The 21,428-nt window shown below is 44.1% G+C and overlaps 1 protein-coding gene across 1 annotated transcript in view; it reads right to left on the bottom strand.

Annotated features, from left to right (window-relative positions):
* si:dkey-19b23.10 (uncharacterized) overlaps window positions 1-21,428 on the bottom strand; it is a 40,921-nt gene that overhangs the window by 19,335 nt on the left and 158 nt on the right. The window contains exons 2-10 of the mRNA XM_063187659.1: window positions 19,188-20,481; window positions 9,008-9,123; window positions 8,384-8,557; window positions 7,592-7,863; window positions 5,914-6,110; window positions 5,436-5,539; window positions 4,731-4,791; window positions 2,156-2,244; window positions 1,436-1,576 (exon numbers count right to left, since the gene is read on the bottom strand). Of these exons, the coding sequence (XP_063043729.1) occupies window positions 1,436-1,576; window positions 2,156-2,244; window positions 4,731-4,791; window positions 5,436-5,539; window positions 5,914-6,110; window positions 7,592-7,863; window positions 8,384-8,557; window positions 9,008-9,123; window positions 19,188-20,481 (2,448 nt within the window). The remainder of the gene's footprint in view (window positions 1-1,435; window positions 1,577-2,155; window positions 2,245-4,730; window positions 4,792-5,435; window positions 5,540-5,913; window positions 6,111-7,591; window positions 7,864-8,383; window positions 8,558-9,007; window positions 9,124-19,187; window positions 20,482-21,428) is intronic.

Below are 21,428 nucleotides of genomic sequence, written 5' to 3'. Positions count from 1 at the left end.
CACTGGAAACCTTCACGTGAAAATAAAGTAGCGAAGTTCATCTCAACTGACCTGTTTTGCGATCCCTCATTACTACAATACTTAGTAGTAGTGGTCATTAAAATGACCAAAGCGAGAGGAAAACATGTCAGTCTGTCTTACTCTTGTGAAAGTCTCATTAGCGCAGTGATAAGACAAGGACACATGCGGCATTAATAATGTTTGGTTTAAATTATTTTCTGATTTGCCTGTGTCTTCATACCTTAATATTCCTCCATGTTTCTTGTGCTGTTGTTCCCGACTGTCAAACCGTTCTTAAAAAAACGCGCAGTAGTAGCCTTCCAGACTGTCTTTTCGCAGGTGCCCGTCTCGCCCGTTTGTATTTTACAACTCACTATTAAACGGAATGAAAGGAAGTCGTAGCCCCTTCTGTAGTTACCGCATCTGTGTGTGCTTTCTAGTGGATACTTTTGTAAGCAAATATCCCAGAAGAGGTGTTATTCCACATCCATGTCCGAGGACCGGCCAACTTGGCAATGACTTTAGGCTATCTACTTTGCGCATGAATTTGGACGGCGACCTCCACAGATAGGCCTATATGATATGAAGAAGTCCCTCCAGATTAAAGACGAAAATATTTTGCTCTCGTGTAGCTTACATTTGTGCCCTTCCACAACACTGTGCTTGGTGTTTCTGCATGGTAGCCTAAATATACTATAGGCTATGCCATTCCTCAGATCAGTAAATCTGTTCTTTGCATAGCATGCATGCATGGACCAGTTAATAGGCCTAACAATTCTAATTGCCCTATAGCATATTGTATTATATTATATTATATTATATTATATTATATTATATTATATTATATTATATTATATTATATTATATTAGGCCTATAATATATTATATTAGCCTACATTACATTATTAGGGCCTACATCCTATTATATAATTAATTAAAGCTGCTATGATGGCTAAGAAAATTATGGCTAGTGAAAAGGCCCAATGGCTAGTGAGTCAGGAAAACCACTAGCCAAAATGGCTGGTAAGCGAAAAAGTTAGTGTCAAGCACTGCTGTGTATGTATATGTGTATGTGTCTGTGTGTGTGTGCATGCGTGTGTGCTTGAGTGTGTGCTTGCGTATGTGTGTGCATGCGTGTGTGCTTGAGTGTGTGCTTGCGTATGTGTGTGCATGCGTGAGTGCATGCGTACGTCCGTGCATGCCTGCGTGCGGGTGTGCATGCGTGTGTGTGTGTGTGCGTGCGGGCGTGCCTGCATGTGTGTGTGCGTGTGTCCGTGCGTGTGTGTGCGTGCCTGCGTGCGTGTGTGTGCGCGTGCGGGCGTGCCTGCGTGCATGCGTGTGTGTGCGTGCCTGCGTGCCTGCGTGCGGGTGTGCATGCATATGTGTGTGTGTGTGTGCGTGTGTGCATGCATATGTGTGTGTGTCCTGTCCTCACTCTGTTGGCTGCAGCGTTGGCCTCCTGCTCCATCTCCATCTCCTGCTGCCGCTCCCTCTCCCTCTGCTTCCTCTGCTTGTCAGGCAGCCTCTTGGACAGGTAGTAGAACTCCACACACTGGGACACCTGCTTGGTCTTCACCTGACATGGGAAACACACACACACGCACGCACACACGCACTCACATGTGCATACGCACGCATCCACACACACACGCATAGACACACGCACGCACGCACACACACACAAACACACACACAAACACACACACAGTAGAAGAGTGAGTGAGTGAGTGAGTGAGTGAGTGAGTGAGTCAGTGAGTCAGTGAGTGAGTGACACACAGACAGAAAGAGAGGGAGGGATAGTGCCCCAACACACAGACAGACACACACACACACACACACACACACACACACACACACACACACACACACACACACACACACACACACACACACACCGTTCAGTAAGAGAGCAAAAGGGTGGGTGGGAGGGAGAGAGAGAGAGAAAGGAGCATGGGCACACACACACACATTCACTTACACACACACTCACAGTCAGACAGAGAGACACGATGGTAAAAGAAAAAGGAGCAGAGCGAGAGAACAGCTTAAAACAAAAAAAACCTTCACATCAGCAAAGTGTGGAAGCTCTCGGAGATACACGATGGCACGGCACGGCATATCAAGAGAAGACGGGCAGGACGGGGAGGACAATTACCATTTTGGAGATGAGAGAGAACTCTTTGCCATACATCGCGTATGCTTTGAAGAACAATCTCTTCTCGTTCAAATGCCAGGCGTCGCTCCCTGGGATAAGTAGGGGGGGCGGGAGTAGTGAAAGAAAAGTCATCACAAGTGTTAGCAAAAGACAGCGCTTAGTAATATAAAAAAACGACATCGCTTCCTAAGAAGTGGGGATAAATAGGGAGGGAAAGTGAAGAAAAGTCATCACAAGTGTTAGCAAATGACAGCGCTTAGTAAAAAATAAAAAAGAGGAAAAAATGACAACTTTTTTTACCAAGTGCCCGCATTAAATGCATTACATGCATTAGCATTAAACAGGAATTGCGGCTTTTCATCATGAAAGATGTGGCATGAATATGAATAAGCCAACTAACGTAGCCACGTAGTACTTTTATTGTCCTCGGGGGGGATTATGTTTTGCTTCTTTTGCCTGTTTTTGTCGTTTCGCTAAGCTGAGAATATTTGCCACATTTAGCGTTCGACCAGTTAAATATAGCATAACAAAAAGTGTTAAATCAGAAAAAAAGAAGATAGGAGTGACATCGCTGAGACATTTTGGTTCACACTAATGTCTGATGAGGGTATTATGGGGCGGGAAGCCAATTATTGCAAAAGTGTGTGAAGTTGTCAGCAGAATATTTCTCTTTTTTGAGGAAATGTGAAAAGTCTTTTTTAACCAGTAAGAGTCTGCAGAAGAATGTTTTCAGCAGGCAGTTAATTGGTCTCCAAGAGTCTTTTAAAATCTTATTTTAAATGTGGTGTGAAGAGTAGCAAGTTGTTTCCATAATGTACGCCTATGCTGTACTCCCAGCGGGACAAGTTTTTGTAGTAGCAATGCAAAATTATATCTCATGATCATTGTGCTGATCTCATTGACCTGGTTTTGACCTAGAGTCTGAAATAGCCCAGAGTGTCTGAAAGTCCAGAGTAACCGCAAATGATTAAAATTAGCACTGCGTTACAAAATCAACCTGCATTTTTCACCTATCACCACCGTCCAGGTAAGATAGGAGCTGTTGGGAAGACTCTCAGGTCCTTTGACATGGGAGGTCAAAGGTGACTCATATAGGCAGGGCTGCTGAGAGCTTTTTCTGGGCCCAGGACAAAGTCATCTGGAAGGGCCCCCTAATACATAGAGTACAGTATAATGGGGACCGAATTCTGGGGCCCCTGTCTCCCTAGGCCAGCCTTAAAGGAGAACAAATGCATGTTTGGAACGAGATGGGACACATGTTTATAGACTTCATACTTGAGAGATCTCTTATCTGGGGCCATTCTAATCAACTGACAACATGGCTGGACTGGCCATGGGGCACACAGGGCATTTGCCCGCTCGACTGTTGACAACGTTTGGGCTGGCCCTGCCCTCGATGCCATCAGTTCTCATGGCTCTATAGCTGGACTCTCCTAAATAGTGAAAAATATATAATGTATTTTGGTGGTTGCAGTGAAAATAACTCATATTAGATGGCTAAAAATCGCAGGCTTCATTGTCTTTCTCAATGCATGGTGTGCTAGTATTGGCTGAGAATACCCGCCCCTATTATTTTGTCCCAGTCAGCTCTGACTGATAATGCTGGTTGGAGGTCAGAGATGACCTAAGTAGGCTAGTGCAACCAGCACGAACAAGGGTGGGTCTTCGGTCAAGTAGACCTGTTATCCGAAATTATTGTAAAACCTCGGTAATGGCACTGTTCTCTCCGGAAGTTTTTTTCTACAAGGGGACTTGTACACCCATGACCTGGATGTAACAAAGGTCCAAGAGCTACTGTACTTGGTGTTATATAATGATGGACAACCTAGCTGCATTTACTAAGCCATAAATAGAGACCGTAGAGACAGTAGAGACTGTAAGGGGGCCAACAGGGGGCAACAAAGGGGTCAGTTTCAGGGAGAGTGGGCCCCCTAATTGAGTCCTCATTTCATTGTATTCTTCGGTGGGCCAAAGCTGCCTGATGCCTTGCTTCTCCATCTCATCAGTTGAAGGAATCAGTTGATTTAATAAATGGAACATACTGTATAAGCAGAATACTGCACATGGTATTGCAATTTCTTACTACAATTTCTTACTTCTCAAATATGTTGTATCCCAGAATACTTGAATTTGAATTTGATTAAAAAAAAAAAACATTCATTTATTCATTGCTTGTTACGCTATATTAAATAACACTATACTCAGCAGCTGAGAGTTGCTATTTTTCAGGGTATTAGTTACTGTCCCCGGCACAATGTGGGGTTCAGAGCCTTGCTCAAGGGGTCACTTCAGCCATGGATGGAGGTGTAAACAGCCAGGTGGGACTCGAACATACAACCCTGAGAATGAACGGCTAGCTCCCTAACCCCTCGGCCACCTGCCTTATTGTTTCCAAAACCACTTTGCCAATTAGTGTTGTTACACAGAGAGGTGCAGCTCACGTAAGTGAATAGGTGTGTACACAACTAAAGCATCATGCACCAAAATCTACAGGAACAAACAAAGAAGAAGCTATGGTCCCCAGAGGTAATTATGGACTAATGGAATTGTTGTTTAGAAAGCTAGAGTTACCTACCTGAGTAATGGTAGTCACCTGCTGGAAACGTGTGGGAGAAGAGAAGCATTTCCACAGCCGCCTAAAGAAAACCCAGAGGAGCGAAAGAAACCTTCAGCCAATGACAGGCAAATTAGCCCAATTAATCTTACTTACAAACTTAATCTCTCTCATTAAGACAAAATGGGTAGTATTTATAAAGTGTGTGTATATTTGGGGGGGTTATGTGAGAGCTAAGATGGGATTCATGGGGTAAAGCATTTATAACCCCTATAGGGCAGCAGCCAAACTAGTTGATGTATTTGTCCACACTAGTATTCTTCCAAGATAATGTAATTCCATTAGCAAGGCCTATTAGCTGGATGGGTTGTGCCATTTGGGTGTGTGTGGCTGTGTGTGTGTGTGCGTGTGTGTGTGTGTGTGTGTGTGTGTGTGTGTGTGTGTGTGTGTGTGTGAGAGAGAGAGAGAGAGAGAGAGAGAGAGAGAGAGAGAGAGAGAGAGAGAGAGAGAGAGAGCGAGAGAGAGAGAGAGAGAGAGAGAGAGTGAGTGTGTATGTGTGTGTGTGTCTGTCTCTCTGTCCGTGCATGCGTGCGTGCGTGCATGCGTGTGTGCGTGCGTGCGTGCATGCGTGCGTGCATGCGTGCGTGCGTGTCTCTGCTTGTGTGCCTGTGTAACTAACGCTAGTATACATTGCGCAAACAGCCCAGACTGATAAATGGAACTGACCATAATGTCACCCTGACAGTAGTGCAGACAATGCAGGGCCAGCTCCACGTTAGTGCCCCCTCCTGGCACTGCGCCGGAACTGCACAGCTCCAGCACCCTCCCCACTGAAAGAAAGAAACCCACAGACACACACACACACGCATGAAAAAAGAGGATTAACATTCAGGGTTATATAAAGCCCTTTTAATCTGCATAAAAGGGCCACTGATACATGTGTCATGTGATGACAATGTGCAGTGCGGCTGGGCTGGACTGGGCTGGTTGGATGGATTGGCTTGACATGTTATAATAATACACAGGGCCCCTGACAGCTTTGGACGGGCCTGGGGGAAAATCATGGAAAAGCCCCGCCCAAATGCATACAATGTATTGAAGACACAATTCTGGGCCCCCACCACTGTCTGTGCCCGGGACAACAGACCCCTTTGTCCCCCAACACGCCCCCATCATCTTCCGTGATAATATAACCCAGGCGTGCCTTGCTCTTGGAGTGTGGTGTCGTTTTCCAGTTCCTCGCACGGTCTCCATAGCAACTGTTCCGGGAGAGGTTGATCAGCGACCAGAAGCTCGTCCCCATCAGCGTCATCATCATCATCCTCTTCGTCGTCCACTTGAGCGTCCCATGTCAACAAACTGGGCAGCTCTGCCTGGAACTCTGGGCCAATGTTAATGACCCTGAGGAAGAGAGAGAGAGAGAGAGAGAGAGAGAGAGAGAGAGAGAGAGAGAGAGAGAGAGAGAGAGAGAGAGAGAGAGAGAGAGAGAGAGAGAGAGAGAGAGAGAGAGAGAGACAGAATTAGAGTTGTTGGATGGACTCCTAACTGACAGTAGATTGCCATGGTAGTATTCACTGTTCATTATCAGTGACATTGGTAGATACAATAATCTCCACCTGAGTATTTTGCACTGCAGTTAAGAAAGTCACCTCAACAGATCCCATACCACCTTACGTAACCCCAGTCACCTCAACTCCTCAACCACCTCAACAAGTTGACCAAGACAAAACTAAAATAGGTTTAGTCTTAAAGTTAGACTGTGACATTATAGGGCAATCTTTGGCAATTGACACCTCATCAGTTGTCTTCCACCACCATCTTACATAACCTTGCAAGAAACTATGCATCCTATAAGACGGCATGGCATTTTGATTAACAAAATGATACTTTTAAGCATTAAATATGGTTCTTTATTTACTATTTTTTGTGTCGCAAACAAAGAATTCAGTTTGCAACAGCAAAATTAGATATATCAGTCAACCTTTCACTTCTAAAATAGGTATCGAACGCAGTATGGCAAATTATCCCCTTACCTACGAGTGCAAAATAATGTCTTCAATGAGCGTATAATTTTCAGTGTCAATTTGCTCCACACACATTTTCTTATTAGAGGCCGCTAATGGAGGCTGTCTGCACTCTGCCCTTGTATTTATCCTCGCTGACTAATGCATCAAATAATCATAGATCACAGGCCCGAGGTATGGAACTGCACTCTGCTGCCAAAGTCAATGGTAGATATTCGCCAAGTGTACTTACTGTACTGTGCAGACACAAAGGGAGAGGCATGTTAACTATCTAATGTAGCCTATCTAGACATACAGACACACACACACACACACACACACACACACACACACACACACACACACACACACACACACACACACACACACACACACACTCAGACCGTATCATTTATAGGCCAACATATAATATGAGAAAACATGATTGATGATGATAGGCTTTAAATATTAACCTGAACCCATCAAAACCTACTGTATCTTACTGGAGAATGACAAAAGTAAACATACGAGACCAAATACACTCCCTAATTGACATTTCAAGAAAATATACGTTCCTATGTCTCTTACATAGGCGTGCACAGATAGGGATGCGGTGGTGCTACAGCACCAGCCCCTTTGCCCTTCTGGACAAAACATGCCTTTTTTCAAGGTTGGGGTTTTTTGTCACAGACTCAGTGTTTTGTGGTCCCTGTTGACATGATAATCTACAAATGATTCTTGATCAAAAGCATGCGACAACAATGCCCCGATATAATAATAATAAATAGCCTCTGTAGCCTAGAAATGCAGCAGGAAGTTCCACATGCCCGCTGCTCCCCCTGGAGCACTTGCCTCCCAAAATGATCACTGGTCTCTTACCTGTGAGGTAAGACTCTGTCCCCATCTTCTGTGCTCAGGGTCCTGTTCACCAGTGTCTGTGGCGACGACGTCAGCTTGCTGAAGAGACCCGTCCCCTGCCGACGGGGGTTCAGCATGGGCTGAGGGGTGTAGCGGCGCTGGCTGGGTGTAGTACCCCTGCTCTGCCTGCCCACTGCCTCCGTCTCCCCGTCCCAGTCGAACTTGCACAGCTCCCTGTGGGCCTGGAGCAGGCTCTGGAAAGGCCTCCCTGTATAGACCCGAGGGCAGGCGTTCTTGAGAAAGGAACAAGGGACACTCAGTGTCAACACAAGTGGCAAGCGTCAAGTGTACTTTATTGTCAAAAATCAATGTAAGCAGAGAAGTTTGTAATTGCGTTTGATCAGTCTCCAATGTACAGTTAAACTAAAACATTGACAAAAGACATTGACAATAGTCTCTCTCTCTCACACACACACACAAAAGTCAGATGTCAGCCGGATGGACATCTCAGATGGACTTGCAGATGAAAATTAGCCTGAGGCTAACGCTGGTACAATTCATGAAATGGCAACATTTACACTTTACAGTATGTTTCAATTGTACATGGTCCCTAATAAATTGAAATTGAAATTAACTTCAAGCATAGGTCTAAGGGCTGGCATTCTTGGAAAGAGACCAAGGGACATAGTAAAGAGTGGAGATCAGTATCCTGATCATCTCTCTATTTCAATTTATTTGTCCTATCTAATAAAAATAAAAAAGACATGAAAATAACTATAAAGGAAAAAAAGTGCATTATACAGTATACAGTACCTGGGCATGTGCAGTGTTCATGTGCTGGTTGGTGGCCATCTGTGCGGCACCCCTGCAGACTCGTCCCTCCTCTCCTGGCCTGTGGCTGCTGTGCCGCAGAGGAGAGGGCAGAGAGGTCAAGCAGATGGGAAAGGAGGAGGAAGAGGAGGAGGGGGGCAGGGACGATGGAACTACCTGCAGAAGAAAAATCACATAGGACCATATGAACAGTTTTGTTGCAAAATGACCTGACTTAAAATTACTTTTTTGACTTTTGCATTTCATTATAAGAAATTACTGTTCAGACAGACGTCCTTTCATCTACACGTATGTGTGAACTCTTGCCAATAGCCTCAACATCAGCATACACACTGGCATATGTGGTGCATTTCCACGAGATCAATCATGACCAAAAAAATGGAACAACCTACATACAGCAAAAGTAGTGTATACTAAACGTGTTCTCTACTAATATACTACAGTAAATATGCAGTCAGACAGACAGGCAGATAGACAGACAGCCACAGTGACAGACAGACAGACAGACAAACAGGCAGAGATAGATAAACAGAGAGAGAGACAGCCACACCGACGGAAAGACAGGCAGACAGCCCCACTGACAGACAGACAGAACTAAGCACTAACCGTTGGCCAGGTGATGTGGTTGCCCAGGAATGCTGGCTCTGTCTGGAGTAGAGGCCTGGGGCAGGGCTGTGGGCACTGGGATAGGGGAGAGCTGATGGGGGTCTGGAGACTGCAGTCTGGTGGGGCACAGGACACCAACATTGGTACACATTACATTATATTACATTACATTACATTACATTACATTGCATTTGGCAGACGCTTCATAACCAAAGCGACTTACAATCGAGGACATAATTATAGCCAACATCACTACCAGAGACAAAGTGCACAGGAAATATACAGAACAACAAGTGCAGATGCAAAGTAGGGTTCGTTTTTTAGGGAAGTATACACAAAGGGAACTAGTTACATTACATTATATTACATTACATTACTCTGGGCTGACGCTTTTATCCAAAGCAACTGATTACAGGGTATCGGTTGCAGTCCCTGGAGCAATGAGGGATTAGGTGCCTTGCTGAAGGGCACTTCAGCCATGGGTGGTGTAGGGAGAGGAATGGGTGGGATTTGAACCTACAACTCCCTGATCTACCTTACCCAATCTACCAGGGCTGCCCCAATTCAGGACAATCAGAGTAAGGTGAGCAAAATGGCCTCAGATGCTCAAATTCATTAGCATATTTGCTCCTGTCAATCACAAAATAAAGTGCAAGTGCAGCAAGCAGTTCCGGTGATTACTGAAATACTCTTCTAGGCTTAGGAATGATTCTACAATTCCCCTACGCTTTTGGCAAAAGCAAAATGTCAATTATCAGTATTTTTTTCAACTAAATGACCTAGATGTTTACATAGTGTATATATTTAAGTTTCCAAACAAACAAATTGCCAAGCTTAATCTTAAATCATTTGATAAATACTCTAATGAAAGCGAACATTTGCTTGATTATTTTGTCAACAGTGTTATGGACAAATACTATGTCATTTCAAACATATATACAAATACTACAGAGTTGAAACAACATACGTTTGAAAGTGCTTATGTCCCTTAGCAATAATGTTGTCATTAATCTGTGCAACTGATATAGAAAATGTGATTGTTGAGCTTCATAAGTAGGATTTTATGATTCACTGTGATACAGACTGACACATTTTTCATTATAAATCCCTGTAACGTCTGATTTGAATTTAGTCGCCCTCCTTACACAAGACTTCCTTCTCCAGAGATAATCCCTAGTGTCTGTTCATATGATTTTTTTCAACACATAAGGGATCAATAGCTCAAAAACACTTTCAAAACAGTCAACCGTGTTACTCAACTGTGTTACGGTCAACAGTGCAGGGGAACAAGTCTGCACTTTTTTAGGAGAAAAAAAACAGAGCAGACGAACCCATCTCCCTAGAACACAAATCATTTTGTTTGTTTGTCTGTCAATATGGAGATAAATTGGCAAAAACATATTCCTCCTCCACTGTCATCAGTGTTGCCAGATTGGGCTGGTTCCCGCCCAATTGGGCTGCTTAGGATGGCCGTGTGCGGGTAAAAATGGCATTTATCAGAAAAACCCGCCCACTTTTTGCCATAGAAATCAATAGAATTGAGCGGGATTTTGTGCTTCTAGGCTGGAAATCATCAGCCTCATCTGGCAACCCTGACTATCATAGCTAATTGTAACACCATTGACGGTAACACGGTTGACATTTCAGCCATTTTTATGGTGTTGTGCTAACTGAGGACCTCAGAAGTTCCACCACAACACCTTAATCAATTCATGTATTTGTATGCTTTATCTGTGTTTTTCTACATGTGATTTCTAATTCAGATTCTTATGAATATGTTGATAACACAGTTGACAGGCAATTTTCCCGCTATGAGAACATGAAAAAGAATGGATTAAATTATGGAAGGATGGAGCTCAAAACTTACCAAAAAGTCTTCCCATATCCTGCCAAAGAGGTTATGACATCACGTGATGTTATTTGTATGGCCTAAGACCAAACCATTACTGATTGATGGAGGGGGTTTCAGACCGTGACACGGTTAACACCGTTTTCGTGGGCACACACAAAATGGTCAATTTCATGTTTAGTGGAAAGGACAGTGGTCTTTCTGACAGTTTTGTCATATTGTGATGATTACTGTGAATCAACATTTGCAATCGTCTTGGGCAAAACATGTTTCTTTACATGCTAATATGAAGACTGAATCTGACATTTGGAAAACGGGACGGCATGAAAACGCCCAAAACCAGTATTAAATATTCATTCTTGCTGAGGGAAATAATGCCATGTCTACACTTTCTGTGTTATATGAAAGATAAATGTTTTCTAATGTCCAAAACATCATTGGATGCAGTTAATAGTTAGTGGAATTGACAAATAAAATCCATGGACTTAAAAGCGCAGTCGATTTGTAGAATCACTCTTAGGTGCAGTCAGCTGGTTTGTGATATGGAGCTGAGTTAAAGCATGTGAATCTAGGTTGGTCATTGCTGTGCTTGTGCTACATTAAAAAAACATTTTTTTTAACTCGCTACAATTCTCTCTATAATTCTCCACAACAATGTGGTGGCATCACACGAGCTCTTGTTGGCTGAAGATGAGTGCAATGTCTCAGTACAATGTTGCATGTAACCAAGTAAACCTATTACTGCTCTGCCCATGAACAACATGCTGTGTTCTTGGCGGGCTGGCTTCACTCGCACAAATGGCCAATGACAGCTTTGGTTGGGGACAGTCAGCCAAGAGAACCCCACCCAAGATCCCCATCCAATCCCACACCCATCCCACCCTCGCTCTCTCTCTCTCTCTCTCTCTCTCTCTCTCTCTCTCTCTCTCTCTCTCTCTCTCTCTCTCTCTCTCTCTCTCTCTCACACACACACACACACACACACACACACACACACACACACACACACACACACAAACACACACACACACACACACACACACACACGCGCGCGCGCGCGCACACACACACGCATGCACGCGCGCACACACACACACACACACACACACACACTACAGTGCATGAAAGAGTGTCACTCAGACAAAATGGGGGTTTCACGTGAGCAAGGTCACAGAGGATAGTTTTTTTTCTCACTGAAGCGGAAGCTGCTGTAAAAAGACCACCCGTAACCAGGCATAAGCCTGCCGCGAAATCTCAACCCCACATCAATCATTTCACATTTTCAGAGTTTCTACCCCAAAGAGGCAAACGAAGGGTATACGGTAAATGTACAGCAGCAACATTAGGCGTACATGTAACAATCGCACAGTACCGGTATGTAGAAAAATACACATTACTGTGTCGTCCACATACACAGTCCAAACCTGTCATTTCATATTTGGTGTTTCTATCCTAAAGGGGGGGAGGGAATATGTGAATGTGCAGCGCCTTGGCCTACAGTGGACTGTATACAGTACACCGCACTGCATCTACTGTAGTAGCTACTTCAAAATAATACTTCTTTAGGAGTAGACCACAATATCATCTGCATATTCAGAAAAATAAATTATCGCTCATATGCTAAAACTGGGCAGTCATGGGTGAGCGGTTAGGGCGTCAGACTTGCATCCCAGAGGTTGCCGGTTCGACTCCCGACCCGCCAGGTTGGTGGGGGGAGTAATCAACCAGTGCTCTCCCCCATCTTCCTCCATGACTGAGGTACCCTGAGCATGGTACCGTCCCACCGCACTGCTCCCCATGGGGCGCCACTGAGGGCTGCCCCCTTGCACGGGTGAGGCATAAATGCAATTTCGTTGTGTGCAGTGTTCACTTGTGTGCTGTGGAGTGCTGTGTCACAATGACAATGGGAGTTGGAGTTTCCCAATGGGCTTTCACTTTAAGCTTTCACTTTCAATCAACTGTTCACTAGAGAATGTTGATCATGGAGGAGTGCTGCTTCACTTTTTTGTCTTTAGCAGGTGCTCTTTGGCTCAAGGAAATTACGTTTCTTAAAATTATGGTCAGACTTAGCTCCAGTTGTGACTGTTGATAAGGTCTGCCAAAGATTCCAAGGCACACTGCTGGTGAAGTTAAAAAGCCTTTAATTAAACGGGCTGATGCGTTGCGACTACTGTCTTCTTCAGAGCCTTAAAAACGCGTCAGCCCATTTAATTAAAGGATTTTTAACTTCACCAGCAGTGTGCTGGAATCTTGGAATCTTTGGCAGACATTATCAACAGTCACAACTGGAGCTAAGTCTGACCATAATTTTAAGAATAAATTATCGCTGTTGGACACAGCTCAAAGGTAATGCAGAGTTCATCGCCCAGGCAAAAGTCATTTTTTTACGGAAAAAAACCTCATCAGTATGTCATTTGTCAAAAACACACCCACTCCAGCTTGGTGAGAAAGGGTCCGTTAAGGGGAGGAGGGGGGGACTACTGAAGAAAAATCTTTCACACCTTAATGCTGTGAAAGTCTTCACACTTATTCAACGTCTTCCACAGGAATTTATTGCATCACGTATCAGCCTCACTGATTTCAGTCACTGTTGTTTCCACCCCGTCACTGTGGTATAACAGACCCCCCGCATGAGTGCGGTTGCAGGATGATCGATAACAAAGAGGGGAGTTGGGGGCGGCATCCCACAGACTGGCCTATAGCAGGGGATAGGGATGAGGTAGTGCTAAAACATCTGCCTCCCTTTGTCCTGCTAGACAAAAATGCCCTTTTGAAAGTTATTTTCTGAAAGTTTTTTGTCAAAATGTAATCTGGTCCAGATGAGATGATCATCCACAAATGTTTCATGATTAAAAACATGTGACAACAATGCCCTGGTGTATATATACCTGTCGCCTCTATAGCCTAGTAAGACAGCCAGAAGTTCCCCATGACACAGGCTAGACTCAAACCTGGGTCCCCATGGGCATGCATTGCAAGCCCATATATGTAAACACATAATGCAAACAAAAGACATCTTCATAATGGTGAATCGTGTCAACTGCCTAATTACAAATGGCCTATGTATGTTTACTAAATGTATTGAGATGAAAGTGGGGGTGACATACTGCTTCAAATAATTCAATGTTAAAATGTCTTGATTTGGCCCTGCCGTGGCCTAAGGCACTGGGTTACTACGCTGGCGACCCAGCTTCGATTCCGGCCTGGGTCATTTGCTGATTCTTCCCTCTCTCTTTCTCCCCACTTATTTCCTGTCTCTACTCCACTGTCCTGTCAAGAGTAATGGCAAAAAAGCCCTATGTTTTTTTTAATCCTGCTTTATTTACTATCTAACTATTTTTGCCATTGGAGTACACTGCACTGAAACATTAATGCAGCGCACTCTTGTAAGAACAACTTGAAAAGAGAACCTAAAGCTAAGCGTAGGCCTACAAGTCAAACATATCACACCATATAGCCCACTCTGCACAGTAATAAAGCAAGCAAGACAAAATAACTTTTCGAGAAGCAGCCAGCTGAAGGTCTTGAGCTCTCTGCCTGCCTTCACAGCGGTGGTCTGAGATGTACAGATAGCCCGCATCGCATCGGTCCTGTCCACTGACCTAGTTTCTTCACTTGTACTTTCCGTGGGTCTTGGGTGCCTTTAACAATACATCTACATAGCAATTTGTGCAGTGTAAATTTAACACATTGAAAGTCATACCCATCACTCTATAGTGTTGAAATAACACTGCTGAACGCTGAGAAAAAAACACTGTGTACCGTAGCGTATATACCCCCACCACACTAACTGACGGCTGCACATTATGTTTATTATATAGCAGTACTGCAGAAAACCCACATCTACAATAGCCCAAATTAAAGAAAATGTTGCGTAAGTGATACACTGTTGCTCAGTTGACTCGGAGGTGATGTAAGTTCTAACTGAATGTGCAAACTTGTGTGGCCCCTTAACACAAGACGTTCCACCAGTGGAACGCTGTAACAACTGTGATAACGCTGAAAAAAAAACGTTACTACCATAGGACTACACCAGTATGACAGGGCAGAGGACCTTTCTTATACATTAACGACTTGGTCATTGCCATTCCGGTAACAGCTATTTTATAACAGGGGTCGTGTCTTACTGGGTTATGGCAGCAACAAGCAATCAACGGTAAATGGTAGTTGGTGACATTATTACAGACAGTCATGTATTAGAGCCAAGTCATGTATTACAACAATTCCAACAATTCCAACAAAATATGTCTAATGCTAAATATGCCTTACATCAGAAACTATTACTTTTTAGTAAAGCAAGTGGAAAATGGAAAACTATTGTACACTCATCATGAGATTTGCACTCAACGGTGATGCTCTAGGCACTGTATCTACCACCATGCTTTAGACCACTGTCCCAGATGCTAGAGATAAGTTAGAGACGAACCCCCTGCCCTGACCCACTTTATCCACATGCATATCTCCACTGTGCCATCTAACTGTAAATGTTCACAGTCAACATGTTGGCAGTATTCAAGATCATTGCATCTTGCTTTTCAATCACGTGAGTGATGTGAACATTCTTCAAATAGCGCAGTGGTATACAGTAGGTTGCGCTGCAGAAAAAAATGCCTCTTTCACATGAAGCAATGTCCTCAGAATATACATGTATAATGTGCTTTAATGTAGAAATGTAATGTACTTGTATTAAAGGTATTATCACAGTGACTTCTTCAATAGCAACTTGAGGTTGGTCAATTCAACTTTGCTAAGCCTCTCTGTCAATTGGAGTTTTATTTTCAAATTCCACCTCATCCTGGCTAGGTTGAAGAGTTTTTGAGCAGGATCCTGAACCCCACCCAGTGTAGCCTACTGCAAGGTAGTTTTCACAACTGGTGCATGAAAGGGGAGAGTGGTATGAATCCACAGACCGCAGGCCTAAGTTTACATTCCAGGACACTTTTATGTCTGATGCTTTTATTCAAAGCGATTTGCAGTCATTTACAAGATATTGGTTACAGTCCTGGAGTAATGTGAGGTTAGGTGTCTTGCTAAAGGGCACTTCAGCCATGGATGGAGGTGAAGGGAGGGAGGGATTCAAACCAGCAACCCTCTGATCTAAAGACCACTTCCCTAAGCACTGTCCACATCTGCCCAAAGTTACAACCATTTTAGATTGAATGCCACACCAGTTGAGAAGACCGTCATGTTGTTCACTGGGAGCAGTATTGGGTTCCGTGTCTGCGCTGTCAAGAACACTTCAACTTTCACCATTTAGAAGTTGTCCCAGGGGAATCCCAACTCACTCAGAGTGAGTGTAGATAATTCTGCACAAAAACCTAAAGGCTGTAAGGACAGCAACAATTGTGCACACCTCAACTTGAATAGTTGTCATTTTTGGATAACCACATAAACACACTAAATGGTTATCCAAGTATTAATTTAGCAAATAATAAATAGTATGTATGTACTGTAAAGGGTATGTCACAGTCAGTGTTGCCAGATGTGTCTGACCAAATCCCGCCCAAAATGCTCTCAAAAACCGCCAAAATGCGCTAAATTCCGCCCAAATTCAACAAATTACATTGACTTCTATGGGCCCAAAACGGCTGAAAAAAACGCCAAATGGCCAATTTTTCCCGTTTTTACCCGCAGACGCTTGTCAAAAGTAGCCCAATTGGGCGGGCACCCACCCAATCTGGCAACACTGGTCACAGTATTGTGACATTCTTTAAAAATATCACAAATAACTACCAAACTATTTAGCCAAGAACCAACCAAGCATGGTGCCGACACAAATAACCACCACCTTGTTAGCTTAGCGAAGTGGTATGTTTGACCTTTCTGTGAAAACTGTTGATACAGTACTTTTAATTGGAGACCTTTGAACCTCAAGCACAAAAGTGATGATTGAGCTGACAAATATGAGTTTACTTGAATCACCAATTAAATTCACAAGTTCATTAAACTAGTTTCTTATCCACCTGTGACCTGACACAGTTTCATCAACTCTGCCTTGCAGTTTACCCTCATTTAATCCTGTCACAGAAAAGTCAGACTTGTAACACTTAGCCATTTAGCAAGCCCCACCATAATCCATAAAGATAGCTGTGGATACAGTCGCCTGTGTGTGGCCTCAAATTAAAAAGAAATCAAACTGGGATACTGTTGTTAATTTCTCGAATGTAATAAGGAATATGCACAGTCCAACAGCCTGCATCTGCGACATGTTTACTTTGCTTATGTGATAGGATAAAGAAATATAATAGGCCTACAATAAAATATCATTGTGTGATTTCCTTACATGCATTGTACAGATTGTCCTCCATGAACCTAGCTGTGTGTATTATATATGCAAACTGTATATATAAGGGCTGGGACATTAATGCATTCATTTCGATTAATTAGTCACACAAAAATTAACACGATTAAAAAAAAAACTTTTTTTAATCGCACTATAATATAGCAACATAGTTCTGGATTAGGCCAGTGTGGAGGGCAGCATTTCACCTCATGGTGAACTGCTGGTGTCTGCTGAAATTGAGAAGAGTCCTCTCTTCTTTTAAAAATGAACAATATTTTTAGATTAAGCTTATTTGTTGTCAATACTTTTCACTGTTTACAAGTCAGATATTTAAATGTGATTAATTCAATGAATTAATTTCAAAGCCTATAGATTAATTCAATTAAAAGATTAATAAGTCCCAGCCCTATAATATATATATATGACAGTGGAGGAGAGACAGGAAATGAGTGGAGATAGAGAGACGGGGAAGGATCAGCAAATGACCTGGGTCGGAATCGAACCTGGCTCGTCGGCGTAGTAACCCAGTGCTCTACAGTTAGGCCACAGCAGGGCTGACATGTGTGCTTGTTTGATAGGATAAAGAAATGTAATAGGCGGCCTGTATATGGGGGGGCTACTATAGGCCTATAATGTAGCAAATAAAATACCATTGTGTGATTTGCTCACATGACTGTGTTTGCATTGTCAATCATTGTCATCGTTGTACAGATTGTCTTCCATGAGCTTAGCTGTATGTATTCAAGATATCGTATTTGTGACAGCAGATGACGAAATCAACTTTTGGTGATTTGTTCTTAAGGGAATGCGTGCCAGTACTGCAGGTAGACCAGACAGCTCCAAGCACTGCATCTATACAGTATTTAAACGCGAGGAAGCATCTTACCTACTCACTTAGTGTTTACATCACTGTAGCATGATACTGTACAAATAAAGTAGCACAAATAAGCAGCACAGTAAACCTTTGGTGACTTGTGTTTACGCTGATGTTCCATTAGCAAAGAGCGACTAAAAAACAATATTTAATAAATAGAAAATAAGGCCTATGAATATAAAAGCCACATTTTGTACATTTTGCAGTGTTAATACAGCGCTCAGGGTCAAATCTAACACTCACGCCATTGATACTCTCTAAGTCTTGAATTATCAGAACAAAATGCAGCGTAAATATGTGTTTTACATTCATGTGTCATTGTCAAACCAAAGAGAGACTCAAAAATAGGATCTAAATAAAGAGACAATAATGTGTAGCCTAGACTAATTCATATGAAGACTATGCAGTACAATTTGCATTACTCAGAGAGAGAATTTAAATCTCATGGCGTTGATCCAACTCACTAATGGGCAGAATACACTGTGTAATGAAACGCATCACACAGCATTCCATAGCACTGGTGCCCCTTTTATCCTTGTTGCACTTGAAATGGGAATCTGCTCTCTCAGTGTTGTGCTCCACCACACACACATGTTGTTGCCTTTTTTACCATGACAATAAATGAACCTCTTTTAACTGTTACTTATTACTTCATCACTTAATTATTATTCACTACTCATATGCTGTTACTAGTCCTGAACCTTAATGTCGGTCTGTTAATGACGGTCCTATGTGTATGCCTAAGTGTCCTGGCATGGGATAGAGAGAGAAACGTTATTTCAATTTCCTGACCTGTGCATATGGAGAAACTGGATAAAACTGAAAAAAGCCAGCTTCAACCAAGATTTTTCTGCTGCCACTTTGTTTGAAATGCCCTTTTGTCACTTTTATCTTGTCAGTGGGAGCAGAAAAATCCTGATTAAAGCGGACTTTTGTCAGTTTTATCTTGTCATTTGGTTGTCCGCAGGTCAGACCTTATTTTTTGGATGTGCGGGCTTTAACCTACTCCTTCATATGAATGAACTGACAATAAAGCTGTCTTGACCTCAATGAAAGTCAACGAAATTGTGTTTGGCATACAATACTCAGTAGTAGTAGTGGTGGTAGTAGCAGCAGGTTTCCAAGTAAAGAGCATAAAAGGTTAAAAAGTGACTTAAGCTTGAATTTGAAGTACCTGCATAGTCGCTGTGCTGGGCCGAGTCCGACTGCTTGGGCTGGAACTCTTCGTCCTCCGCAGCGTAGAGCATGGAGTCTCTGGCCAGGTGTAGTAGTGGAGGGCTCACGTCGCCCACGCTGTCCCTGTCTCCTCTGGTCCTGACTGGCACATCTGCCCCCACTACCACTGACTGCTGTTGCTGCTGCTGGGTGGACTGCAGATGCAGCCAAGGGGCCAGAGGGAACTTGTGGGGGGCTGACTGTCCACCACCACCACCACCACCTCCACCGCTGCTGCTAGCTGGGTAAAACGACTGCAGTGCTGGGAAGAACTGCAGTGGACCACAGCCGACATCCACCTGGTGGTGTTGGGAGGTGGGGCTGGTGGTGCTGGTGGTGGTGGTGGTGTTGGGGATGGACGGTTGAGGGGTGGCCGGGTGGTGGTGCTGGTGGTAGTGGTGGTAGACCCGTCTGGGTGGAGAGATGGAGGTGGTGGGGGTGACGGAGGTGGTGGAGTAGGCTGGAAGGGGAGTCGGGGGAGGGCTGAGGACGTGGGGGAGCGGGGAGAAGGAGGAGGTGGTGCAGGTGGATAGCGACGAGGACAGAGTTGCATCGGAAACAACAGCGGCGATGTCCGAGGCCACCACGCCGGCTCCTTTCATACCGAAGAAGCCATTGGTGTCGGCGTGCTGCCAGGGCGCCACGTTACGCCTGAAGAAGGCCTCGGAGAAGGAGTCCAGCTTCTGTTGATGATGATGGTGGTGATGATGGAGAGCAGACCCTACATCCCCCAGCTCACCACCACCTCCTCCATCCATGTACCCCTCCACCCCGTCTGGACAGATTGAGGCCCAGTCCTCCCTGTAGTCCCCCATGTTGTTCCTATGGGGCCTCGTGGGGGTGATGGATACGGGTGGCCCTATGCAAGCAGCTTCCGTAGAGGATGAGGAGGAGGATGATGATGAGGATGAGGACAAGGAAGCTGACTGGCTGACTCCCCATCCAAGGGGACTCTCACCCTGCGCCTCCAGCCCTCCTCCCACGGAGAAGCACTCACTGCTGGCCTCGCCGTCCACCCCACCACCACCCCCGTCCACTCCTCCTCCACCCTCCTCAAACGGGCTTCCTTCTCCCAGGTGGCCCAGAGCTAAGCAGTGGTTGTAGGGTGGGTCTCCCCTGGAGGGTTTGGTGGTGGGGCGGTGGTGCTGGTGGTGGTGCTGGTTGTGATGACCCAGGGCTCGGGACATGAAGGCCTGCAGAGGGTGATGACTTTCGGCCGGCTGGAAGGCTGACTGGTCTCCCATCGCTGGTCGCTGGGTGGTCGGGCAAAAGTGAAAGAGAGAATGTTTGAGAGAGGGTGAGTGAGAGAGGAGAGGTGACAGGTTACTTTGAGAAGCCTGTCAGAGATGCATAGCCAACACCTGCGTGAAAATAGAAGAGGGGAGGGAAGAAAAAGCAAACTCTTAAAAGTCAATAAGCTATTAAAAGTCTGCCGAATTCAATTTGGCCATGAAAACAGCTTAACGTAGTTGACAGAAGGAAATTGTGACATTGTCAAACTGCATCATGTAGTAATTGAAAAGTCCAGAAGCATTTTTTAAATTATGAAGCAGCCTCACACACACAACTATCGCCGTATCGACACAGATCTAAATAGGCCAAGTTATGAAGAGAGAGAATAGCGAGAGAGGGAGGGAGAGAGAGAGAGAGAGAGAGAGAGAGAGAGAGAGAGAGAGAGAGAGAGACTAGGAAAAGAGACTAAGCAATAGAGCAGTGTTTCTCAACCGGGGTGCCGCAGGGCCCCCTCAGGAGTGCCGCAGAAACGTGGCTGATAAATAAATTATGTCATATAATATATATTTGTTTATATTAATAAATTGATGCCTAGCCAGTGGAATCTTTCATCTGCCATTTACGCACAATTAAATACATTTAGAACATAGGCTGTGTGACATCTCCAAATGTGTTACTTTTCTAAGCTTGTGTGGTATCGGATGCGATGCCATGTTACGGCTTGTTGGTTTGGGGTGCCTTGAAATTTGTCATGAATTGAAAGGGTGCTTCGCCTAAAAGAAGGTTGAGAAACACTGCAATAGCGAAAGAGACTAAGAAAAGAGAGCCAGAGACAAAAGAAAGAGAGAGGAAGAGAGAGAGCGAAGACAAAAACGTAGCGATGAACGACTGGCGTCAAATACGATCATTATGCCATCTTATCTGTTTTGTTTTTTACTTTGTTCGTTTTTTTTCTTTCATGTGCCGC

The sequence above is a fragment of the Engraulis encrasicolus genome, chromosome 21 (assembly GCF_034702125.1).
Source record: "Engraulis encrasicolus isolate BLACKSEA-1 chromosome 21, IST_EnEncr_1.0, whole genome shotgun sequence".
NCBI classification, from domain to species: Eukaryota; Metazoa; Chordata; class Actinopteri; order Clupeiformes; family Engraulidae; genus Engraulis; species Engraulis encrasicolus.
The sequence above is the reverse complement of the archived record's forward strand: the minus strand, read 5'-3'. Positions and strand labels throughout refer to the sequence as shown.